At 39.1% G+C, this 27,386-nt stretch overlaps 1 protein-coding gene across 2 annotated transcripts in view; it reads left to right on the top strand.

The window, feature by feature from the left end:
* WIF1 (Wnt inhibitory factor 1) overlaps positions 1 to 27,386 on the top strand; it is a 109,412-nt gene that overhangs the window by 41,990 nt on the left and 40,036 nt on the right. For both annotated transcript variants that reach the window (XM_020990198.2, XM_020990197.2), the window contains exons 3-4: positions 12,925 to 13,033; positions 25,166 to 25,306. In XM_020990198.2, coding sequence (XP_020845857.1) covers positions 12,925 to 13,033; positions 25,166 to 25,306 — 250 coding nt within the window. The remainder of the gene's footprint in view (positions 1 to 12,924; positions 13,034 to 25,165; positions 25,307 to 27,386) is intronic.

Below are 27,386 nucleotides of genomic sequence, written 5' to 3'. Positions count from 1 at the left end.
GGGTGTGGAACATTGAATGTATTGTCAGACTCCGTTTATATGTTGGTTTTGCTGGGATTTGCTTTTTTTCTGTATTATTTATTCTTTCAAGTCAAATGTGAAAGAGAAAAGTCCACTGTTACTTAAACTGTTACTAAACTCTAATTTCCTGTGGAGAGATGGGGTAATTTTGAATTCCATAGCCAGTGTGATCCAGCAATCTTGTCTTCTAGCCAAAGAAGCAAGATTTCCTGGGTGCCATCAACTTTGGAGGTTGCCTCATAGATAATCCCTGTTCAAGAATTCTTTAAATGCTTGAGTACAGATACCAGATTTTCTAAAGGAAGATTTCTCAATGGAGAAAACTTCTTGGAAAAAAGGAGAAAACAGCCTACATGATTCTTTCATGGCTATATAGTTCTAAGGACCTATAGGAACCTATAAACAAATACAGAAATATTTATATTTCTATAATTTTTATTTATATGATATATTACATATTTATATAATATATATATAAATATTATATAGAGAAATATAAAACTCTCTCTAGAAGGGAAGTGAACTTGGGATTGCTATCAAAACAATCTTCTGTTATTCTAGTTATTCCCTCTTTCCCACAGTCTTTCAAAGGCTCATAGTACCACCCTATTGTTTAGACTCCTCCTGGAAGATCCTTGGATTTGTTCTGGGAAGTTTGGATTCAGTCAAAGGGTCACACTTGAGGACCTAGAAGGCCACATGTGGCCTCGAAGCCACAGATTCCCCACCTCTGTCTAGGGTATATCTCAGTTAGGCTGTCCTTCTAAAACTATAGCTCACGAGCCCTCATCAGTGTACTTTCCATTTATAAAAAGTCAGTAGATACAATTAATTCAAAGCAAAAGCATTTACTGAGATGACATAGTAAGGATAATAGCTATGACCACAAATACATATAAAATTTAGAATACAACAGTAGTGAGACACATGTGTAGAGGACACATATTGCCAAGGCATTTCACAACTCCAGTACTGAAGGTCTTTAAGGTTTTCCACATCTCATGGTGTCCTCATGCTGTTCTTCGAAACCTCAGTTCTGTTCGACCTTATATGGTTTGTTTAACCTCTGGGCCTCATTTTTCCCTTCTATAAAATGAGGGAAATGAACTAGATCAGGGTGAGCAAACTCTGACGTAGGTGCCAAATTCAGCCTGCAGTTTGCTTTCACAATCTTCCTGTAAGTTAAAATAATTTTTTCATTTTAAAATAAGATTTTATTCTATTTTAAAATGTAAAACAACATTCCTAGCTGGGAGCATACAAAGGCAAGCCAGGTAGATTTCGCCCTTGGGCCATACCCCAGACTATATGATCTCTAACATCTCTTCCAGTGCTGACAGTATGGTCTATTAAGCTTAGTCAATAGGGGAGTATGGGACATGTTTCGGAAAACTTTTTATTTTTCATTTGTTTATTTATTTTAAGGCAATTGGGGTTAAGTGACTTGCCCAGAATCACACAGCTGGTAAGTGTCAAGTATTTGGTCTGAGGGTGGATTTGAACTCAGGTCCTCCTGACTTCAGGGCTGGTGCTCTCTATCCACTGTGCCACCTAGCTGCCCCTTCAGAAAACTTTTTAAGGAAACTGAGGTATGTGGGCAGACACTGGCTTGGAGATCATCCAGGTTAGGTTTCTAGATATCTTGATTACTATTAATGTATGATAACTCCTCTCTCCTTTCGATGCTAAGTAGGATGTAAGTTCTCGGTAGATAGGATTTATCTCTCTTTTGTCTTCTTTCATTCCCAGCGGCCAACTTGATAAATACATGGTGCTGATTTGTTTAATATGGACCTTTGGATTCACTAGCCTACTACATGTCTACATTCTTCTGTGTCAGCTTGTTTGTGGAAGTCAGAGAAAATCACTTTAGTCACCCCCAAATCTTACTTCTCTATTCCTTGTTCCCTTTCAAGGCATCTTGACTTTTACTTCAGTTTAGTATGGGGTAACCAAACAATCAATAACTTAAGGAACTGTCTTCAGCTGCTCAGGAATACTTGAGGGAATGTGAAAAGCGAATTATCCTCAGATACCCAGGTCTGATTTTAGTTTGTACAGGGCAAAGACAATCCCGAATCCTAAAAGGGAAAAGGGGGAATGAATGCTTTGGTCATTTCAGATTCATGTGAAAATGAGCCCAGTGAACCCCTGCCAGCTTTGGTTTACAAAATCCTTATGGATTTAATGTTGTTTACTTCACCCTTAAGCTTTAATATTATATTTACACGCCAGTAGTTACAATCTCTCTTTTCGACACAATGACTCTTTGTGTAGACATGGGATTAACGTAGGGGAAGGAAGAGCTGAGTCAATCACAGTCTACTTTCTCTTGCATACAACGTTTCAGTGTGCATTTAGAACAGATTTTAAAAATGAAAGGGGCAGCTAGGTGGAGCAGTGGATAGAGCACCGGCCCTGGATTCAGGAGGACCTGAGTTCAAATCCAGCCTAAGACACATAACACTTACTAGCTGTGTGACCCTGGGCAAGTCACTTAACCCCATTGCCTAGCAAAAACAAAACAAAAATAAATGAAGGAAGAGGCAACCTACTACAGCAGAAAGAGCCTTGGATTTGGAGGCAGAAGACCTGGGACTAAATTTCTCATCTGCTACTTCTTGTTGGACAGGTCACTTCCTCTCTGAGCCTCAGTTTCTTCCACTGTAAAATGAAGAGCTCATTTAGTATAGTCAATTTTAGTTAAGTAAGATTTGATTCAATTCAGTAAACATTTATTAAGCACCTACTATGTGCGCAAAGCATGTCTGTCAGGGAGATAAGATGATCTAGGGCAGGGCTTCTTAAACTTTTTCCACTTGTGACCCCTTTTCGCATTTTGGCAGTGTTTGTTGGGGCTTTGTGGTGTGAGGGCATATGCAGTGCAAATTCGCATGCCATATGTTCAAAACCAAGGATGCAGTGAAGTTCTACAATGCAACATTGGCAAATACTGCCAGAAGCACCTCGGTTTCATTATATATTTGATATTTAATTAATTTTTGGTTGTTGCATATTCAGAAACCCTTTACTGTTGCCTAATTTTTCACAACCCCATGCAACCCACAGTTTAAGAAGCACTGAAGGGTATAGATTGGTAGAAAACATGAGTTCAAGTTGTACTTATTACATATATTGACTGTATGTGACCCTAGGCAAGGCACTGAACCTCCCAATGCCATAGGCCAGTGTTTCTTAAACCGTGGGTCTCGACCCCATATGCGGTCAAGAAAAATTTGGCAACAGTAAGAGGTTTCTGAACGTGCAGCAACCAAAAATTAAAAATCAAATGCGTAATGCATCCAAGGTGTTTCTGACAATGCTTGCCCATGTTGCATCATGCCACTTCACTGCAGCCTTGGTTCTGAATACAAAGCATGCGCACTTTGTACTTTGCATGCCCTCAAGCTGCATAACATGGAAATCAAAATGGGGTTGCCAGTGGAAAAAGTTTAAGAAGCCCTTCCTCAGGCAACATTCTAAGGCTTTAAGTTGTAAAGCAAATGCCAGTCTACACTGGTAGAGAGAGTTTCCTCACTAATTTAATAATAGCTAACATTCATTGTTGTTTAGTCATTTTCAGTCATGTCCTACTCTTTGGGACCCCTTTTTAGGACTTTCTTTGCAAAGATACTGGAGTGGTTTGCCATTTTTCTCCAGCTCATTTTACAGATGAGGAAACTGGGGCAAACCGGGTAAGTGACTTGCCCAGGGTCACACCACTGGTAAGTATCTGAAGCTAGATTTGAACTCAGGTCTTTCTGACTCCAGGCCAGGTCCTCTGAGGCTACTGAGTCACCTAGATGCCCTGGAACACTGGCCCTTTAGATAAGGGAGATACAAAGACAGAAAGAACAAGCAACCCCTATGCTGAGCTGCTCAGCAATGTCTTAATTATTTCTACATGGATACATCAGGCAAGATGTCTCAAGATTCTGATAGGAAATGGGAGCCCAGGACAGCTTTGTAGAAAGTCTTGTTTCAGATCTGGACTTCATTCACATCATCTTCTCACGTTCTTTCTGAGAACCTTGTTGCTTAACATTCATCCCAGAAAGAACAAGTAATCATCACAAACTACGAAACTGGTTGGCAGGATATCAAACAGCCGTGTTCATTTCGTCTGTTGTTTACTTTTAAAAAAAATTTTTAACCACTGCACATACTCGTCCTTTTGGTCTGACTGGCTGGTTGTTTGGGTGTCTGGCTATACATCAAGGTAAGAGAGAATTGTCTGACCCTGAAGGTAATTTGACTGTTGTGCTTTGAGAAAAAAAAATGTCTCTGAAAAATCAGAAACTGAAACTATTCCAATGTTGTAGCTAGGATTCTGGAGAACATCAGATTTAGGCACTGAGATGTTCTTCAGCTGTGCCATCATTGGATCAAGAAATATTTATTGAGAGCGTGCCTACGTGCACAGCACTGTGGGAAAGAAAGAGAATCACAGAAGCTGGAAGGCAATTTTGAAGCCATCTAATCAACTTGTACCTGAACAAGCATTTTTTCTCTAATATCTCTGACAAAACAGTTTTCCAGCCTCTGCTTACATCTCTAAAGTGATGAGAAACCCACCATCTCCTGAAGCAATCTAGGTCACTTTGATTGATTGTTAATACATTGTGTTGGGCTACTCTTCCACATCGCAATCTCTTGCTATGGGTGTTTAACACATCCAAAGCTGAATATATTGTCTTTCCATTCAAATCATCTGTTTTTCCAAATTCCATTATTTCTGCCAAGGCACCACCATCCTTCTAATTACTCAGGTTTGTAACCTTGGTATTATACTATAATCCTCATTCTTCCTTATCCTAGGTGACCAATTAGTCACTAAATCTTGTCATTTCTATCTTCATGACATCTCTTGTATTCAGCTCTTTCTTTCTACTTACACAGTAACCATATCAGTTTAGGTCTGCATCAGCATCAATCAATAAGCATTTATTAAGCACCTACTATGTGCTAGACAGGCAGCTAGGTGGTATGGAATAGCGGTGCTGGGCCTGGAGTCAGGAAGTTCAAATCTGGCCTAGCTGTGTGACTCTGGGCAAGTCACTTAGCCCTGTTTGCCTCAGTTTGCTTATCTGGAAAAATGAGCTGGAGAAGGAAATGGTAAACCATTCCAGTATCTTTGTCAAGAAAACCCCAAATGGGGTCACCAAGAGTTGGACATGACTGAAAAATGACTTAACAATGACAAGTGATTCAGAAAAAAAAAATGGAGATTAGTATATGAGATAAGGCTAGGGAAGCAGAGTAACTTGACTGTCATTATAATCCATTAAATAGATGAGGGATTTGGAGGTGATCTTCTCTTGCAGGTTTTTCTCTCTAATTCTTCAGACATCAAATGTGTCTGCAGCTGTTGAGCATGCTCACTTGAATATATCAGGGTTCAAAGCTTTAATTGTTAGAAATAAAGTTCTGGATTCTATTTCTGTGGTTCTTTTCCCTAACTCTTCCCAAAGAGTGCTAGCACTGAGACTCAGGACGGTGTCCCATTATGATGTAAGTCCCGTTCACTAGAGGGAACGACTCTGATGCTAATCTAAGTCTCTTGGAAGCAATTTCCTACTTTCCCAGCACTCCTTAGATGGGTATCCCTTCGTGCTAATTGAAGGAAAAATCACTTTCCATAAAAAAAAAACAAATCAAAGAAACTATTTTAGACTTTCATAAGTGTCTAGTCCCATTCTTCGTGCAAATACAAGGAAAAGATTTTCTTTTAAATTTTTCCAGCTAAGCATCTTACCTGCTCTTTTGCAAGTTTCCAGTCATATCCCTTAGAGAAACAAAAGGCTATTTTTCTCAATAGGTTTTTTGACCCTTTCTAAAACACTGATCCTCATATTTTATTTTTTGCCTCCCTTTTTATCTTAAAAAAAATTCAATTTGTGAAGCTGTGTTCCCAAACGCAAAAGTTAGTTCTCTTTTCTTTTTGACAGTGATCTTACCTGTCTCAAAGCAAGTTTTTTCTGATGCGGAGATTTTGAGTTTAGAGTATTAGATTTTTAAGTAAGAAAAGAACAGGAAGCCCTGTCTAGGGACTAGACCATTAATGTTCCTGGTTTCATCACCTATTTCCTGTGACTCTGGGAAAAGGATTTATGTTTTCACAGTAAAATGAGGCTAATATTTGCTTCCTACTTCAGGCATACTGTAGTATTTATGTGGGCATTTACCTCCTGTAATCCATGTCATGGATCACAGATTTCTAGAAAATCAATCAATTTATCAATAAGTATTAATTACCTTCTATGTGCCAGGTACTGTACTAAAAACTGGAAAGACTCCAATATAATGTTCATTATTTTTTTTAATCTTTTTTTTTTAACAAAAAGTATTGTAAACTTTTAAGAAAGTCAATGTAAATAGTTGGGCTATAAAGAATAGCAAATCTCTTAGACTGAGTGGACTGTGTGCCATGCTTTTTTCAAGCAGGTACACATATGGATGTGTGAATATCAACACAGAATTTTTGATTATGAATGGAATTCAGAGGAAATACCACACAGTTGTGAAAACCGAGATCTTTCCCCTTACAGAAGAGTCATTCACTGGAAGCCATAAGAAAAGTTACCAAGTTTCCTCAGTGAAAATCAATCAAAGAGGTGGCCGAAGCTGTGTCAGGTCTTTTTGAAGACATTGACATTTTACCTACTCAGCCAATTATAAAAGGTTCCTTCGATCATATAGTTAATCAACTGGAACCAATTAAAACATGTCCACACATGTTTTCCATTCTCTTCCCTTCTACACCATCATGATAATCCCAGAAGCAATCTTGCCAGGGCTCTCTATGTGAAGGTTAAATCAGCTGATGGGGTCTGAGCATGTGCCAGACACCTATTACATATAGGAAAGTTGATCAGTGGGCCAGATTACGTAAACAAGACCCAGAAACCATATTAGCATAATATTACATAAAACCCAAGAACTCCAGCTACTGCTGTAAGGACTCACTCACAAAAAATGCTGGGAAAACTGGGAAGCAATCTGACAAAAATTAGACATATCAAAATCTCACATCATATACCATAATTTTCTCCAAATGGCTACATGAACTAAATGAAAGGGTCATATGCTAAACAAATGAAAGGGGAAGGGGAGGATATACCTTTGACAATTGCTGTTAGTGAGAATTCTTGAATAAACAAAGGATAAAGATAATCCTTCAAAGGGATAATTTTAATTATATAAAATTGAAAAGCTTCCAAACAAACATACTAGAAGCAGAACATCAAGATTAGAAAGGAAACAGTTAACTGGTAAAAAAAAAAACTTTGTATTTTTTTTCTGCTACAAGTCTGATATTTAATATGTAGAATAAATCAATATAAATATAGATGTGAAAAAGAGCCAATAGACAAATGGCTGAAGTATTCAAAAAAAAAACATAAGCTATTGTATAAATTATATATGGCTTATATGGTAACCACATAAATGATGTAAAATGCTCTAAATCACTAATAAGTAAAATGCAAATTACCTCACACTCATTGGTTTGTCCAAAAAGAAAAAAAAACAATTGTTGGAGGGGCTGTGTATGTGAGAGAGAGAGAGAGATAAGGAATACACTAATGCACTAACGTATTGTTGGCATTCTTTTTTTGTTGTTGTTGTTATTTTTTGTTAGGCAATGGTATGAAGTGACTTGCCCAGGGTGACACAGCTAGTAAGTGTCAAGTGTCTTAGGTCGGGTTTGAATTCAGGTCTTCCTGACTCCAGAGTTGGTGCTCTATCCGCTGCACCACCTAGCTGCCCCTATTATTGGCATCATTGGAAGCCATTTTGAACTGCACTTAAAATGACACTGAACCGTGCATATCCTTCAACCCAAAAGGTCGAAGACAGAGTGAAAGGACCTATATGCATAAAATATTTACAGCATCAGTTTTTGCTATGATAAAGACATGGAAACAAAATGAGCGTTCATACATTGTGGAATGGTTGAACAAATTATAGTGGAAGAAGGTAATGGAATATTATATTACAAGAAATCATGGGAGCAGCTAGGTGGCACAGTGGTTAGAGCACTAGCCCAGAAGTCAGGAGGGCCTGAGTTCAAATCTAGCCTCAGACCAAACACTTGATACTTACTAGCTGTGTGACCCTGGGCAAGTCACTTAACCCCAATTGCCTAAAAAGAAAAGAAAAGAAATCATGAAAAAATATTCAGAGAATCCTCTAAAGACTTGTAAGAAATTGTAGGAGATAACTGAACAGAACTATGAGAATAATTTATAAAATGATTAAAATAACATAAAGGCCAACTTTATGAAAGCCAAATCTAAACGATGCAATGACCGCTTGTGACTGATGGTGAAGCTTGTTACCACCCCTACCAGAGAAGTGATGGCTTAGGGGTGCAAAATAGCATGTAGATTTCTAGACATGGCCAATGTATGGATTTGTTTTATTGGATAATATTCATTGGTCCCAAGGGAAAGCTTCTAGTGGAGTGGAGTTGTAGAAGGGGAGTTGGTTAGCAGTGATAATGATGAAAAAAAAAAAGGAATGAAAGAAAAAACAGCATCAATAAAATATTAAAAAACACAGAGGGATCAAATGTTCATATGGGTGAGCAAACAGGGCATTTTTTTTACTATATTGTTAGTTTTAGCATACACAAGTTCACCTCTTTTTGGGGGGGTGGTAAGATAACCGGGTTTAAATGACTTGCCCAAGGTCACACAGCTAGTAAGTGTCAAGTGTCTGAGGCTGGATTTGAACTCAAGTCCTCCTGACTCCAAGGCCAGCACTTTATCCACTGTGCCATCTAGCTGCCTCTGGGAGTTCATGCTTCATTGATGCAATAGCGTTAGCTCAGTGGAGAGAGCGCTGAGCCTGAAGTCAGTAAGACCTGAGTTCAGATATGGCCTCAGATATTTACTAGCTGTGAGATCCTGGGCAAGTCACTTTATCTCTGTCTGTCTCAATTTCCTCCTTTATAAAATGGGAGTAATAATAGCATCTGCCTCCCAGGGTTGTTGTGAGAATTTAAAAAAATGATGACATTTGTAAAGCACTCTGCCTACCTTAAAAACTATATAAATTTAGCTATTATTATTGTGATTATACCATATAATCCTCTCAGTTCTTTGCATGTTGAAATATTTTTGAATATTGAAATATTTATGTTGATTGATGTTTTTCAATTTCATAATAAAAAATAAAACTTTTGAAAAAGGAAGAAAAGTTACCTGTAATGATAAAATTACAAGTATATTTTTAAAAATCATTAATAGGAAGATAGACTTAATTTGAAAAAGGTTAAAACTAAAAAGTATCATTATGGAATAAGTGTTATAAATATACTTATGTAGTATTTGAAAGGACAGTTAAGTAGTGCAGTGGATAGAGTGTCGGGTCTGAAATCAGGAAGACTCATCTTCCTGAGTTCAAATCTGACCTCAGATACTTACTAGCTGTGTGACCCTGGGTAAGTCACTTAACCCTGCTTACCTCAGTTATTTATCTGTAAAATGAGCTGGAGAAGGAAATCTCAAACAATTCCAAGTATCTTTGCAAAGAAAACCCCAAAGTGGGTCATGGAGAGTTGGATGTGACTGCAAGTGTTTGAAAAAATATTTTCAGGCCACTGTTTTCAAAAAAAGTTCTATGTAATCCCTGTGCCAGTGACTCTCATGGTATAATGTAATAATCTCTGACTCAGGAGTCATAGACCATGGGTTCAAATCTCTACTTCTTACTACCTAAGTGACCTCATGCAAGTCATTAACCTCCCTGGGACTTAGATCTTTCAACTGAAAATGAGAAGGTTGAACCAGATCACTTCTGAGATAACTTTCAGCCTTATATCTTCACCTAAGGAGGTTGGACATTATAGACTCTCCTCTTTTGATCCTAACATCCTAAAAGTCCATTTCATATCCTATGAAGGGTCTAGGTATGCCTCGAAGAACTTTCTCACTTTCTGGGCCCAGAGCACACACTCAGGAAACATGTGGAAATGGTTCCCTAAACTCCCATAAGCCCCTGCCCTCCACCTCCCACCAAGTATGCCGAGATGAATTACTCAACATGCATGCTATGCACAATATCACAATAGAAAGGTTTATTTAAAGAAGAATAAAGTAAAAAACAGGTCCATAGAAACATAGATATCGAACTGGAAAGGTCCTTAGATGTCATTGAATCCAACCATTTCATTTTACAAATGAGGTACATGGGACTCAGAGAGTTTAAGTGACTTGCCCAGGGTCCCACAGCTTTAACTGCTTGAGGTAGGAGTCAAAGGCCCTTGAATGAGCAACCATTAGTACAAAAGATGCATATGAATTCCCAGAGTCACTTAGAATACTGAATATGAAGGCTTTCTTGACAGAGGCTTCCCTCATCTTATTTTCATTTGGCTCACTGATCTGGACCAGTCAAGAAGGGAGAGGGGCCTCTCTCTCTCTCTCTCTCTCTCTCTCTCTCTCTCTCTCTCTCTCTCTCTCTCTCTCTCTCTCTCTCTCTATTCTCTCTCACTCCCTCTTACACATACAAATGGATATCTCTCTTTCTGTCTCTGTGTGTTTGTCCCTCTTCCTTTCTCCTCTCTGATCTAAATAAAATTACATACACTTGCTTTTGTGATTTGGTTAAGAGAAAAGTTTTCTAATACTTAACCATTTCCTCAGTAATATCTGATGTAAGATCAGGGCTGATTGAGTAAATCAATCAAGTTATCCCACCCCATTTAAAGCAAGACATACATTGCTATGCCCTGGCACCTTTACCACATGCAAAGTTATCACAATCAATCCATCAGAGATTTTAGACCGAGTAAGGAAAACATCCTTGATCAATTGGAATTAAGTTGTGAGCTTTTATAAAGCCAGCAGGAGAGTTCAAAACTCAAGGTGTTTGACCAAGCAAAGAGGAGAGAGAGCATTCTAACTAAACTCATGAGAAGAAATCAATTGGGATTGGGGAGTGGAGAGGAAGGATCTCTCATAGTCCAATACTCCAGACCATCTGTGATATCATCAATTTGAGTATTCATTTCCTCCAGTGATACATATCACAACCTCATTGTTGTTCAGTCATTCACAACTATTCATGACTCCTTTTGAGGTTTTCTTGGCAAAGATACTGGAGTGGTTTGCATTTCCTCCTCCAGCTCATTTTACAGATGAGTAAACTGAGGCAAACAGGGTTAAGTGACTTGCCCAAGGTCACATGGCTAGTAAGTGTCAGAGGCCATATTTGAATTCATGCAGATGAGTCTTCCTGACTCCAGGCCCTGTAGTCTATCCACTCTACCACCTAGTTGCTTTCCCATCCTGTTTGACCTTCATCCATTTCCTCAAATAGATTTCCTTCAGGGACCCCCCTAACATACTGATGAGCTTCCTTTCATCCTTCTGACACCATGAGGACACCAACAGAGTACACTGGCCATCTAGTGAGTGCCTCCATCTTTCTTCATTCCTGACCCATCTCTTTTTTTTTCCCAATTATACATCTCTCTGATAACATCCCTTAAACCACTTCTTCGTAACTCTTTTCTTTGTGATACATTTCAGCCTATGCATGCTCCTCATTCTCTTCTTCATTGCATTTGGGATGATTCTCAACTTCATTTCTTCAGAAATCATAGTCCTATGACTACCATAATGGAAAATAAATTTTGTATATAGGACTCTTCTTGTGCTCCTTTCTTTAAATACTCAGAGCTGCTTCCTTTGTACATACTTCACTATGTCTTCCTTTATCCTTCTCAATTCTACAAGAAGGACACATGCACATTTTGGGAGGCACTCACCTTGCCCATCCCTCATCTTAGCATTTGAGGTGCTTATTACTTATTCTTTCTTTCTTTCACATGAAAAGCAGCCAGTTTCAAAGACAGCCTTTCTAATTTAGAATCTGCTTTAAATTCAATTAAGTGTCAAAACTAGGTGGTGAGAGAGAACTCATTGTCAGCATCCAGGTTACCACGGATATTTGAGGAACAGAAAACAGTTTTCTCAATAGAGATCTGTTGAAAAAATATAAATGGCCAGAACATACAGTTATATGATTTGTTTTCATATTGTGACTATGGTTATTGACTTGTTATCCTCTTCTACCTTTGGCTGAATTTTGGCCTCAAACATAATATTCCCAAAGACAAAGAGACAAGAAAATAAATGTAATAGTAAAATCATTGATGTTTTTATTTCATTCACGTATTGGCAACCAAAGCATTCCAAATAGGCCATCATTTCTATCCATTAGTGCTATTGATTATGGCTTTCCACTTCAGGGAAAACTTTTTTACTGTAGATTTGAAAGGACTGAAAGGATGATCTAGGTGGTACCTAATTCCTTCCTTTGCAAATGCCCTTCTAATGGCTACTCAGAGAGCCTTAAAGTCATTTATCTATAAGAACATCTTGTCAAAATATAGTACGAGAATCTGTAGGGAAATGGAAAGAAAAGGAATTTACAGTTGGAGAATCTGGGTTTGAGTTCTGGCTATTTTATTTACTATGGCTATCAGCTACGTAACCTTGGGCAAATCACTTAACTTTTCTGACCCTCAACATCTTTGGCTGTAAAATGAGAAGGTTGTACTAGATGATTCCTAAAGGTCCTTCTAACTCCAAATCTGTTATCTCTAAGGAGACTTTTTCCAGCACACAACAGCCAAAGAATTCTTTTAGGTGAATGAATAAGCTGATCCTCTTGGACCACAGTCTGCTGCTGGTATTTCATAACTCCCCTCAAAATAAAGAGTTTCAATGAGTCCTCATTTTGGAAAGTTGCATCTACGTAATGCCTCAGTCTTTGTTTGGTTCAGTGACCTTTAGATGAAATATGGTAAATTTGTATTGAGTAGATGTTGAATAGTTATTCCATTGGATGCTGATTTTAATAAGTACTGATCTTCAATGCATTCTGTTATAGGCTGAATATTTCTATGAATTCTTATCTTTACGGTCTCTGGATAAAGGCATCATGGATGACCCCACTGTCAACATCCCGTTGCTTGGGACAGTTCCCCACAAGGCATCAGGTTGGTAGTTTTCAACTTTGGGAAGGCTATTGTGAAAATAATGAAATGCAGTTTCATGTGTTAAAGTTTATTTTAAATGCAATTGCTCTTGTGATGACTAGAGAATATAGGGCCTTATAGAGAATAAGGGCTGTAAGCCACTTGGCATAGGTAAAATGGATCAGAGATATAGAACTAGAGGAAACTTTCATGCCATCAGTTCAAGCTTTTCATTTTACAGATGGAGAAACTGAGTTCTAGAGAAAATGACTTGCCTTTAGGCACCTAGCTAGTGATGGGGGGAGGGGTGGGGAGAGCATTTGAACCAATCTCTTCCAATTCCAGGACTAGAATCCTATCGGCAATATCATCTTGTTTCTCATTTTATCTCAAGCCCATTAGGCAAAAAGAGAATGATAGAAGTGAACAAACAAAAGATTTATAGCTTCCTAGAAATTTAAGATTACTAATCACATGATCTGGAGCTTCTTAATGCTTTTTTGATTTTTTTTGGCTATTAGGTTTTTACATAGGATGTCCCAAAAGTCTTAGTGCAGGCTTAAGTTATTACAACTTCAGACTGCAGTAAGATATTAAAACTTAAGAATGTGCTAACACTCTTGGAAGACTCTATATACAACCAATAGAAACAAATTAATCTGGTAGGGGTAAATTCATAAGGGACATGGGGAATAAAGGAGCTCTTGGGGTCAGCTAAGGAAGGTTTTCCTGAGGAGAGTTTTAAATAAGGCTTTGAAGAAGAGGAGAGATAAGGAATGATAGAAAAGAGAGGGCTACATTCTTCATCTAATGAATTGTGCTTTCCGAAGGACCAACATTTTCTATCCTAGTTAGTTCCAGTCTAAACCACTTGAGTTTTGAGAGGATCTTAAGCAGAAACATACTTTTTCCTGGCCACATCTTGAAAATACTACAGAGCCGTCTTTTTTATTCCACCCAGTTTTTCAGAGATAGGAAAAAGTAGATCAAATTGACTGAGAATCATTTCCTGGGAAGCATGGCTCCATGAAGGCATGCTAGGGTTTCTTGGCTGTCTTACTAGTCAATTTCTGACCCATGAAGAAAATTTAAATAACACTTATACTCCTGAAAGCAGAGATGACTGAATTAACACCTAGTTGGCAAGAATACCCCCGGGGCATTCCTTTCTGGTCCAGCCTACCTCTGCTCTCTATACCCCCAGTAGCTTGCCCCTCAAAAGTGATCTCAAGGGAGTCCATGGAAAAATGCCTTGGGGTCTGAATTATTTGCCCAAGGTCTTTTATTCCCACCACCTTTCAACTGATTTTTCTTTAAATAGATGATTTTTTTTTAAATTAACATTTTCATATTGTTCATCCCAGGCAGAGTGAATAAAGTACTGGATTTGGACTCTCTGGGCCTCAGTTTCCTGATCTGTAAAATAAAGGAGTCAGCATCTATAGTCCCTTCTAGATCCAAATTTATGATCCCGGGTACCACTATTGCAATGAGGTGGTACAGCGGACAGAACACTAGACCTGGAGTCAGGAAGGCTTGAGTTCAAATCCAGCCTCAGATACTAGCTGTATGACCCTGGGCAAATCATTTGATCCTGTTTGCCTCAGTTTCCTCATCTGTAAAAAGAGCTGTTTATGTTGTAAGGACATGACTCAAACAAGATAAAAGTGTCATGTGAATGCAGGACATAATATTCAGGTCAGAAGGGACTTTAGGGAGTTTCAGGGAGTCTGTACCTGATCAGCAGCCATTTGACCTCCACCTAAAAACCCTCGGTTATGTGGAACTCGTTGGTTATTTACTGAGACAATTTTAACAGAAAGTTGGGGCAGCACCCTGTAGTGTGGAAAAAAACTTGGAATCAGGTGTACTGGGTTCAAATTTCTTGTATTTCTGTGTCTATCAGTCAGGTCTGTGTCTAAGATAGCTAAATTACATGCTGAATTTCTAAACTTGTTCTCAAAGGGATAATATTAATAATATTCACAGATTTTGAGCAGTTACAGGATAATAGGTTTAGAGCTGGTCATCTAGTCATCCTCCTAATTATACAGATGAGGAAACTGAGGCATAGAGATACTAAATAAATCCCCTCAAGGTCAGAAGTAGTAAGCGGCAATAGAATTTAAGCTTAGGGAGAAGAGTGCTTTTATTTTTAACTTTGTATCCACAGTACCTAGTATAGTGTCTTGAGCATAGGGGTGGTTTGGTTTTTTTTTTTTTTTGGTTGTCTGGGGGAAGGAGTCTATGATTTTAAGCAGAGCAGGGAAATTCTAAGTATGGAAGCATACCCTTCTTCCTCCTGAACATATCGGCAACTTATAGTCACTTACAGTCTTAGAGTTACGTCTCGTGTCTTATATCACTTAGAATCTTAGAGTTCACTGAGGTACAGAGCTATTAAGTGATTTGCCCATAGTCAGGTCACTATGTATCTAGAGGCAGTCTGGAACTCAAATGTTCCTAACTCTAAAGATAGCCCTCTACCTACTAGGGATGAATATTTGTAGAATTTGTAGAATAGTTGAGACTATTTGAATAGTATTTATAGTTTCTATTCCATTTTATTCTGTTATATATATTATATTGTAATATAGTATCGAATAGTATCAAATAGATTTTGAATGTATTTGGATCAGACATAAATTCCAAGGCATCCAGGTCTTTATAATGAAGAGAATTTATGCTTCTTTGAATGAGATGAAGGTAGACACCCCAAGCGTTTGAGAGGGGAGTAGGGGAGAGAATAACTGGTTGAGGGACTCATTCTGATTCCCTTTGAAGTGATGTCTAGGAACAGGTTTGGAGGTTTCTTGGTCAGATTTAGGACTCCTTCACAGAAATGCAGGTGCAAGGGTTTTATTGGGACCTTATCCCATTCCCCAGAGACTGTAATTGGTGCAGGCCAGTTATTCATTAGCCTAATTAGCACAGACTCCATAGTGGAAGCATGTGTAGGTGGACTGAATTATTAAAAAGTAACCAAGTAAGTGTGTCTGCACTCTTAAACATCCAGGTAGCTTTCATTATTCTGCTCAGAACAAAGCACGTGTGCTCTTTTATATCCTCAAAGTGTTTATGTCCTTTAAAAAAAAAAGTCCCATAGAATCTTCTATGCCTAAACCCCTGCACTACAGAAACTCTTGATCTTTAACAATTCCTGAAGGGTCTGCTTTCTGGCATCTGAAAAGAACAAAAACAGGAACTGCAAACTGCAGGGTCGTTTCAGTAAAATTATTCCATTGTATAAGAAAAAAAAAAGATTTATGTAAAAGTAGGGCCGTCCCTCTTTGGGCACTGTCTCTGTCACCCTGGGAAGCCAACAGAGTACCAGATTCTAAACTGAAGGTTTATGAAAACCTTTTGAAGGTTTATAAGAACCTTTTCAACAATACTTACTATGGTCCCCACTTCGGTCTACTAGGTCCATAATAAAATGAATAGAGAGTGGAAGCTTATGGTGACCCCACAGTACAAAGAAAGATGTATAAAACCTCTCTGCGAAGCTGCATGATAAGTGAAGGGCTCTGCAGAAGGTCATAGCTGATACAAGTGTTGAAGCAGGAAACCAGTTGTAGACAAGCCAAGAGGTTTAGATTAGGTAGGATGGCTAGGTGGTGAAGTGGGTAGAGCAATGGGATTGGAATCAGGAAGACTCATCATCCTGAGTTCAAATCCAGCTTCAGATACTTACTGTGTGACCCTGGGTAAGTCACTTAATTCTGCCTCACTTTCCTCATCTGTAAAATGAGAAGGAAAGGGCAAACCACTCCAGTATCTTTGCCAAGAAGACCCCAAATGGGGTCAGAAAGAATTGGACACAACTCTCTGATTCCATGCTCAGCACCCTATCCACTACTATTTCAAATAAGATAAATGAATGTGGAAGTTCTTACAACTATAATGCATACTTTACAATTTTTTGGTACATACTCCCTCAGATGAAGGAGGTGGTAACAACCTGCCTCCCCACTCTACCCCTCACCCCATAAAGTGGCTGAATAAATATCATCCTCAGTGGATGAGTTCTAAACTTATCCTAAATCTCATTCTCGGAGAAAAGATACATAATCCAATACTAGGCTAGTACTTGAAGCCTTTTTGGCTTGGAAGGACCAATCAAGAATTTTGCTATGCCAGAATAGTCTTCAAGAGCCTTGGTTACCTCTATTCTACTCAACAAATATTTATTAAGGACTTATGATGAGTAAGACACAGACTGCAATAACTATGAAAAACAGTCCCTCATTCAAGGGACCTTCTGGTGGAAAATATAACGTGTAAATGGGATGGGAATAGGGGTATAGAGCCTGGATAACATAACTTGAGGAGCAATGCTCTAATACTAGGGCAATGAGGGAAAGTTCCCAGTTCTGGGGTTACTTTGAAGGTTTTTTGAAGGAAGCAAGTCACTTAACCCTGCTTGCCTTGTTTCTTCAAATGAGCTGGAGAAGGAAATGGCAAACCACTCCAATGTCTTTGCCAAGAAAACCCCAAATGGGATTATGAAGAGGCTGACACGACTCAAAAACAACTCAACATAAACAACCAAAACAATAATTTTTTGAGAAACAAAGCAAAACCAGTCATTCTAATGAAATCCATGCTTTATAACCTAACTGGGCCCTTCATCGTGCCTGACAATAATTGCATTCCCCTTTAGCAGACTTTATTACATCTCCCCACACACAGACACTAGGAGAAATCTCAGCTCAACTTAGTGCAACTCAATCCAACTCAACCTAATTCAATTCAGCAGTGCAGGAGCTCAAAGTGTCATGCGACTGTCGAGGAATCTTAGGCTACACTGAGAAAGCCAGAGTTTCTAGGACTAGTGAGGTGATAAATTCCACAGCACTCTCCCCTGGTCACTCTGCATTAGTAATGTTCTGTTCTGTCCTGGGTGTCACATTAGAGAAAGAACATTGACAAGCTGCAGAGTTTCAAGGGGAGGAAAAGTGATAACATGCGACATTTTTTTGACAGAACACGGAGATAGTCAGCCTAGGGAAAACTTGGGGAGGGGTCAGGGGAAAATGATAACGATTTAAAAGTATTTGCAGGACCAAGAGATAGAGTGAAGAGATAACTTTAGGTATGATGGTAGGAAAAATGTATATGCCTTAGACTTACTGAAAGTAGGAAGGACTGCCTGGGGAGGTGATATGTCCCCCTTCACTGACTTTTCAGAGGACCTCTTGTCAGCCAGCAGGATGTACAAAGGATTCTTCTCAACTATGACTTGGACTACATGGCCTTTAATGTTTCTTCCAGCTCTGAGATTTGGTGATTCGATGATTTAACAAGGCACTTCGCTAGTTACAAAGAGGGCTGCTCACCTGCCCTCAGAGGCTGCCTTACTGTTTTCCTTGGGGAGAGAACATTGAAACAATGACAACATGGGGCAGCTAGGTGGCTCAGTGGATAGAGTGGCTCTGGAGTCAGGAGAACCTGAGAAGAAGAAGGAGGAGGAGGAGGAGGAGAAAACTCAAGGAGAAAGAGAACACGAATGACTAGGGGAATCAACAAAGGATTCCTATAGGAGATGGCAGCTGAGTTGAGCCATAAAGGAAGTTCGGGATTCTAAGAGGCAGAGGAGAGGAGGAACTACATTCCAGGGATGGGGGATGAGCACTGAGTTTGGGGAAGAGCAAGTAGGTCAGTCTGGCTATAAAAGAGAGCATGTGAATGGAAGTAATGCGATGAAGTAAGTCTGGAAATATACTTCCAGACTGCAAGGAGCATTAAAAGCCAGGCATTTCATTTTATCCTAGGAGTATTAGGGAACACTGAAGCTTCTTGAAGAGTGGCTGAGCATTGACAGATCTATGCTTTAGGAAAGTTATTTTTGTTGTTGGGCTTATTTTGGAGGCAGTCAGGGTTAAGTGACTTACCCAGAGTCACACAGCTAGTATATATCTGAGGCTAGATTTGAACTCAGATCCTCCACTGCTGGTGCTCTATCCACTGCACCATTAGGAAGGTTATTTTAACAGCCATGTAGATATTGAAGGGGAGAAAGTGGAAGCAAGGAGACTGATCAGGAGACCCTTACAATGACCCAGATTAGAGATGATGAGGGCCTGACCTAGAATCCATCTATCAATCCATCCATCCATCAATAAATATTTATTAAGTGACTACTATGTGCTAAGCACAGGGGATATAAAAAGAGGCAAAAGTCCCTGTTCTCAAGGAGCTTAAAATCTAATGAAGGAAATTCTAGCCAAGATGGCGGAGTGAAAGCAGTGACTTGCTTGAGCTCTCCTCCAAACCCCTCCAAATACTCATAAAAAATGGTTCTAAACAAATTCTGAAGCAGCAGAACCCACAAAAAGACAGAGTGAAACAAATTTCCAGCCCAAGACAACCTGGATGATTGATCAGAAAGGTTTATCGAGCTGGGCTGGGAGCACAGCGCGGTGCGGTGTGGGCGAGCAGGCCACAGCAAACCTGGAGCAGGCCTCAGAGGACTGAATCTCGGTCAGCTGTGGAGGTTTCCAGACTCCTCAATCCACCAATGCCAAAGACAACTTAGAAGGTCAGCGGGAAAAGTCTGTTTCTGTCGGTGCTGAGAGAGGAAGCCGGGGTTTCAGCTCCATTCCCCAAGAGCGTGGCCCTGGGGGGGGCAGCTGCTTCCCGAGCTTCCGGCCCACAGACTGAGGGGGAATCCAGTGGCTGATCAGAGAGGGATTGCAGGGATCTCTTTGCCAGTGCTGAGGCAGGAATCTCTTGCTTTGCCCGTGTGTGGATCTGGGTCACAGTTCTGGGCAGCAGTGCTGGGGTGAGGGAGAGCGCTGGCATAGTGGAGCTTGTAGTGGCTATAGAGGAACCCCTCCTCACAGTTACAGGACAGAAAGGAGTACTTGTGGTCACAGGCCAGGAAAGGAGTAAACACCTCGCCCCTTATCATACCACCTTGGAAGAACTGAAAATTTACAGGTCCCTACAAGTATCTCTGAAAACAGCTATACAAACCCCTGAAGCTTGGGACAGTACACTCTCCACATTGGAAGCAGACTCTTACCTTAACAAAGAGTTTAAAACTCAAGTAATTGGCTGGGATCATGAGCAAGCAGCACAAAAAGAGTCAGACTATATTATCTTACTTTGGTGAAAAAGAAGATCAAAATATACAACAACAAAGTCAAAGCTCCTACATCCAAAGCCTCCAAGAAAAATATGAATCAGTCCCAGGCCTTGGAAGAGCTCAAAAGGGATTTTGAGAAGCAAGTAAGGGAAGTAGAGGAAAAACTGGGAAGAGAAATGAGAGTGATGCAAGAAAATCATGAAAAACAAGTCAACAGCTTGCTAAAGGAGAAAATAACACCTTAAAAAATAGCCTAACCCAAATGGCAAAAGAGGTCCAAAAAGCCAATGAGGAGAAAAATGCCCTAAAAAGAAAAATTGGCCAAATGGAAAAGGAAGTCCAAAAGATTACTGAAGAAAATACTTCCTAAAAATTAGAATAGAGCAATTGGAAGCTAGTGACTTTATGAGAAATCAAGACAACAAATCCAAAAGAATGAAAAATTAGAAAAAATGTGAAATATCTCATTGGAAAAACAACTGACCTGGAAAATAGATCCAGGAGAGAGAATTTAAAAATTATTGGACTATCTGAAAGCCATGATCAAAAAAAGAGCCTAGACATCATCTTTCAAGAAATAATCAAGGAAAACTGCCCTGATATATTAGAAACCAGAGGGCAAAATAGAAATTGAAAGAATCCACAGATCTCCTCCTGAAAGAGATCCCCAAAGGAAAACTCCTAGGAATATTGTAGCCAAATTCCAGAGTTCCCAGGTCAAGGAGAAAATATTACAAGCTGCCAGAAGGAAACAATTCAAGTACTGTGGAAACACAATCAGGATAACACAAGATTTAGCAGCTTCTACATTAAAGGACCACAGGGCATGGAATATAATATTCCACAGGGCAAAGGAGATAGGATTACAACCAAGAATCACCTACCCTTCAAAACTGAGTGTAATCCTTCAGGGGAAAAAATGGTCATTCAGTGAAATAGAGGACTTTCAAGCATTCCTGATGAAAAGACCAGAGCTGAATAGAAAATTTGACTTTCAAATACAGGACTCAAGTGGAACATGAAGAGGTAAACAGGAAAGAGAAATCATAAGAGACTTATTAAGATTGAACTGTTTACATTCCTGCATGGAAAGATGATATTTATAACTCATGAGACCTTTGTCAGTATTAGGGTAGTTGAGGAAAAAAATTATATGTAGTATAGATAGATAGATAGATAGATAGATAGATAGATAGTAGATAGATAGATAGAGGGCACAGGGTGAGTTGAAGATTAAGGGGTCATATCTGGGGAATAAAATTAAGGGATGAGAGAGGATGATACTGGAAGAAGAAAGGGAGAGGTAGAATGGGGTAAATCATCTCACAAAAAAAAACAGAAAAGAAAAGTCTCTCACAGTGGAAGGGAAACAGGGGAAGGTGAGAGGGAATGAAAGAATCTTATTCTCATAGGATTTGGCTTAAGGAGAGAATAACATACACATTCAATTGGGTATGGAAATCTGTCTTACCCTACAGGAAAATAGGGGAGAAGGGGACAAGAGAGCAGGGGATGATAGAGAGGAGGGCAGATTGGGAAAGGGGGTAATCAGAAGCAAATACTTCTGAGGAGGGACAGGGTCAAAAGAAAGAATAGAATAAATGGGAGGGCAGGATAGGATTAAGGGAAATAGAGTTAGTTTTTCACAACATGTCTAGGAAGTGTTTTGCATAACTGCACATGTACAACCTATATTGAGTTGCTTGCCTTTTCAATGAGGGTGGGTGGGGAGGGAGGAAGGGAGAAAATTTGGAACTCAAAGTTTTAAAAACACATGTTTTTAAAAAATTGTTTTCACATGCAACTGGGAAATAAGAAACACAGGAAATGGGGTACAGAAGTCTATCCTGCTCTACAGGAAAATAGAAGGGGAAGGGCATAAGAGAAGGGAGGGGGGAGAGATAGAAGAGAAGGCAGACTAGGGGAAGGGTATTCAGAATGCATGCCATCTTGGGGTGGGGGGAGGGGTGAGAAATTTGGAACTCAAAAACTTGTGGAAGTGAATGTTGAAAACTAAAAATAAATAAATTTGTATTTTAAAAAAATCTAATGGAGGAGACAATATGCAAACAAATGTATACAAAGCAAACTGTACACAGGATTAATAGGAAACAATAAGGGAAAACACTGGAATTAAGAGGGGTTGGGGAACTTCTGTAGAAGTGGGGACTGTAGTTAGGATTTAAAGGAAGCCAGGGATGTCAGTAGCCAGATTCATGATCACATGAATAGATAGTCTTGTGAGGGAAGAAAAGAGGATAGATGGGAAAGAAAATATAAAAGTAAACTTGAAAGACATGACAATTGATTGGCTATGGGGGAGAAGGGAAGGATGTCAACTACAAGGGACCATATAGGGTATTGGTGCATTAAGTGCATAGGTGTAATGTAAAAAATTCCTTCTGCAATTCAAATAATTCCCTGTCTCATCCTATTTTTTACTGCTTCATAAGTAGAGGTTTTCATATATCATTAAAAGCAAGGCATAGTTCCATTGGGATAAATTCCATCCTTGAGTCCCCAAGACCAATTTTGGTCTTATATTTTCTTTTTAAATTGTTGCTGTTTCTTTTTTTCCTCTTTCATTTAATCAGTTATTTACACTACTCAAGTCTCAAAGATTCAGGGAAACTAAAATTACCTGTTATTCTGGGAACTATACTCTAATGAATACTGACTATACCAAAGTCCTGAGATGTTCTTTGGGTTGCTAAATACATTGGGAAAGCCTTGGTACTGGCTTGCAGACAGTGCTTTATAGAAAAGCACAGACTGGTTTCTAGCCCATTTCTTTTTACAAAAGTAAGCAAAGAGTTTTATGAAAACCCTAAAGGGAAAGGACTTACCTTCATCTAAGACAATTTCCCTGAGTTTGGCAGACAGAAACTAAAACAAAGGGAAATTCTTGGAGGGCTGAACTTGAAGTCAAAGGATCTGAGTTCAAATAGAAGGCCTGGTGCTTATTGTATGACGACTTCGGGTGGCCTCATGTGTTTTTTTTTTCTTTTTGGTGAGGCAATTAAGGTTAAGTCACTTGCCCACGGTCATACAGCTAGTAAGTGTCAAATGTCTGAGGCCAGATTTGAACTCAGGTAATCCTGACTTCAAGGATAGAGCTCTATCTACTGCACCACCTATTATATATTATATATATTTTAGATTATCTTTTTTCCTGGCCTCAGTTTCTTCATCTGGAAAATGGAATAGGGGACAGAGGATATCTAAAGTCCCTTCCTGATTGAGATCTATAATCCTAGAGTTATTTGTTGGGAAACGTCTCTTTAGGAGATCTTTAGGTTTCTTTCAACTAGTTGATTTTTCATTGTTTCAGAGCTGCAAAGGGCCCTTAGAGAAAATCTAATCCAACTTTTCTGCATTTTACCTATGACAAAACTAAGGGGTTAAGTGACTTGCCCAAGGTGTCACAGGTAGTAAGTGCCAGAGCTCATATCTGAACACAGTTCTCTGATTCAAGACCCAATTTTTTTTCCATTATACCATGGTTGGGATTGATTGACAGATTCTGAAGATTTAAATGGCCAGTTTTACCCTTTTGCAGATTCTCTTTGTTCACTGTCTTCCTCTATTAGAATGTAAGCTCTTTGAGGCCATGGACTGTTGCTTGCTTGTATTTTAATCCCTACTGCTTAGCATAGTGCCTAGCACATAGTAAGACTTAACAAGTGAGCCTGGAGTCAGGAAGACTCATCATCCTGAGTACAAACCTGGTTTCAGACATTTACTAGCTATACGACTCTCTGCAAGTCTCTTAACACTGTTTGCCTCAGTTTCCTCATCTGTAAAATGAGTTGGAGAAGGAAATTACAAATCACTCCAGTATCTTTACCAAAAAAACCCCAAACGCAGTCATGAAGAGTCAGACATGACTGAAATGACTGAACAACAAATGCTCTATTGTATTTTTAATTATTTTTTAAACATTTCCCAATTAAATTTTAGTCTGCTTGGTCAGCCCTCTGAATGCTGGGGGCAGTGTATTTGACTCCTCTGTACTACACCATGTAGCCTCTATGCTAAATCTCTTCTTCTGGCCTCCCTTCCCTCCCTTCATGATATAATGGAGGCAATCAGAAGAACCTTATACCTGCAATAGCTATCACACACTCCATGGAGTATTTATGGAGCTGAAATAAGTTTCCCTGGCTACTTTGGGAAGCACATATGCTTAACATTGAAGGTTCTTGGGGTATCTCAACAATTCTTTCATCACCATGATACCAACAGAGGGATGGGCTGTTTCAATGAGGACCAACTACTCAGTCAGGGAGAATTGCCCACTTAGACTTTAAATGGAGAGACAATTCATGTTTTTGCACTCTTCTTCCCCCTTTCTGAATAGGTAGCATATGGCTTGCTACTTAGACAACTCTCCCTTGGATTTCCCAGGGTGGGACATCTCTTCTCCAAGTAAGGGGCTCAGTCCCCACAACAGGAAGTACACAGGAGAGCTATCTGAGCCTCTAGCCATACTATAATCATTTTGATTCTATAACTGACCCAAGAAAGGCATCATTTTCCATTCATGAATTTTTTCTGCTGGTCATTTCCTCCTAATATTCAAACCTTGGGTCACCTCCACTATACATCTTCTCTACTGAGCACTGACCAATCAGACTAAAATTTATTTGGGAAATAAATGTTTTAGAAAATAATTAAAAATACACTAGAACATAGATAATGTGAACGTGTGATTTTCTAAGTCAATCTACTGCCTGTAGGAATCCTTATGCACAATTTATTGGCCTGTTTCTATTTGAGTTTGGTGTAGTGGATAAAGAGCTGGCCTCAAAGCCAAACATGAAATGGCAAAGAATCATTTTCCCTGCAACCATGTTTTCACTATTGATTTTCTGAGCAGAACCCCCTAGCCTATCACTACATTATTACAGATTCCAAACAAGCAACACCCAAATGAATGGGATTTCAATGTAATGTGAGCATTTCTTATTTTAGTCTGCATCTCTTATCCCAAAATTGCCAGAGAACTAGACTCAGATTAATGTTTTTTAGTATGGTCATCATTTTTTTGGTTTTTCTTTTAGTTGTTCGAGTAGGATTCCCATGTCTTGGAAAACAAGACGGAGTGGCAGCATTTGAAGTGAATGTGATCCTAATGAACTCTGAAGGCGATATTATCCTCCAAACTCCCCAGAATGCCATCTTCTTTAAAACATGCCAGCAAGGTAATCATTGATGGATTGAGTAAAGACTACTGGGTCCATGAATATAATCTGGGTTAAGGGGAACTTGCACTGTATCTAACATATTCTGGTTCTATTTATAGGATAACCTCATTAACTACTATTATATTATCTACTAGTCTTTTTTTTCCAAAAAAGTTTTTTTTTCAAGTTGTCACAAAGCTCTACAATATGTTAGCTAAAAAGCACTAGGATATTAGAAGCTGTATGTTCTTGTGGAATCCTGATCTGGTATCAGAAAGACATAGGTTTAAATTCTTCCTCTGATTACTTACCTGACAGGTATGTAACCCTAGACTAATTCCAGTTAACCTTGCCAGGCAATATTTTTGTTTTAGTTTAGGTTTTTTTTTAATAGCATTGAGATGCTATCTGCTTTCAATAGTAACCAATGAACACAAGCATTTCCTATTATGTTGGAGGATCAGAAGTTCTATCTCCAGGGACAGTTAGGTGGTGCAGTGGATAGAGCACCAGCCCTGGAGTCAGGAGGACCTGAGTTCAAACCTGCCCTCAGACACATGACACTTACTTGCTGTGTGACCCTGGGCGAGTCACCTAACTCCATTGCCTACCCAAAACAAAACGTTATATCTCCAGGTGGAGAAACCAGAACAGACATTCCTTTCCCAAAGATCTAGACTCAAAAGAGTTTTGAAATGTCATTTAATCCAACACCCCCATTTTGCAGATGAGAAGAATGAGACTCAGAGGGGCTTAATTAAGTGACATATCTAGGGTCACACAGGGAATAAGTGATAGAGAGCCAAGATGTGAAACCAGGTTGTCTGACATGAAATACAGCAGTATTTCCTCTCTATCACGTTTCCCTCTTCCTACTAAGAAAGCTATAGGGCCATTAATAAAACTCACTCCCCACATCTGAGTCTCAGATCATATCCTAAAGGAGGAAAATATCTGAGAGTGCATCTCAGATTCACTGGACATAGGAATAGTGTGTGTGTGTGTGCGTGTGTGCATGCGTGTGTGTGTGTGTGTGTGTGTGTGTGTGTGTGTATTGGGGAGGGGATGACCAAATAAAGGACAAAAGTAAGAAGAGCATTGCCATGCAAATGGGGCATAACTGCCATTTTGCATTTCATATCTTAAGAAAGGAAGCAAATAAGGAAGTGAAAGTCGTAGATGCGCAAAGGCAGTATATGAAAAGAGGCCTGGAGCCATGAGAATGGGCAGAGAAGCACAGAGATGTCCATGATTCAGGGCCACTGTTCTACATCTCCTGCTGCAATAACAATTTCCAGTCTTTAGGGCTGTACAAGTCTATCCTCCTTTGTTGGATTCTGCAACACTCCTGTTTCCTCTCTTTTCTTCCCTATCCCCTCTAAAACTGTTAAATGGCATGTTTTTCTCTTTGTAATTTATATTTTTTAAATGAGAATTTTAGATGTTTCATAGGATAATTAGAAACACCCTGAGCTTTTGTAAAATCAGAGTTGGGAATTATTACCTTAGAGCAGGAGTTCTTAATTTGGGGTCCATGGAATAAGATGAATAGATACAGAGATAGAGATAAACCTGTAGAAATAGATGGAAATAGATGTATATAGAGATAGATATACATATAGAGGTATAGAGGTAGGTAAAGATATACAGATGGATAGAGATAGATATGATTACATAGCTAGATATAGAGCCATAGAAACAGATATATAGATATAAATACATGTGTATTTGTGTATATACGTATATCTGTACATGTATGCATGTATATATACATATATACATATGCAAATGTGTGCATATGTATATGTGTGTATATCTATATCTATCTATAGATATAGATATGCTCACACATATTTATGTATGGATATCCTAGGTGGCTCAATGGATAGGCTGGGCCTGGAATGAGGAGGACCAGAATTTAAATCTAGCCTCAGACACTTACTAACTGCGTGACCCTAGACAAGTCACTTAGCTTCTATTTGCCTCAGTCATCTGGAGAAGGAAATGATAAACCACTCCAGAATCTTTTTCAAGAAAACCCAATAATGGGATCACAGAGTCTGACACAACTGATCACCTGAACAATAACAACAATAGG

This window comes from Phascolarctos cinereus, unplaced genomic scaffold, assembly GCF_003287225.1.
Source record: "Phascolarctos cinereus isolate Bilbo 61053 unplaced genomic scaffold, phaCin_HiC Scaffold_1;HRSCAF=81, whole genome shotgun sequence".
NCBI classification, from domain to species: domain Eukaryota; kingdom Metazoa; phylum Chordata; class Mammalia; order Diprotodontia; family Phascolarctidae; genus Phascolarctos; species Phascolarctos cinereus.
Note: the sequence above shows the minus strand (reverse complement) of the source record. Positions and strands in the feature narration are given on the sequence as shown.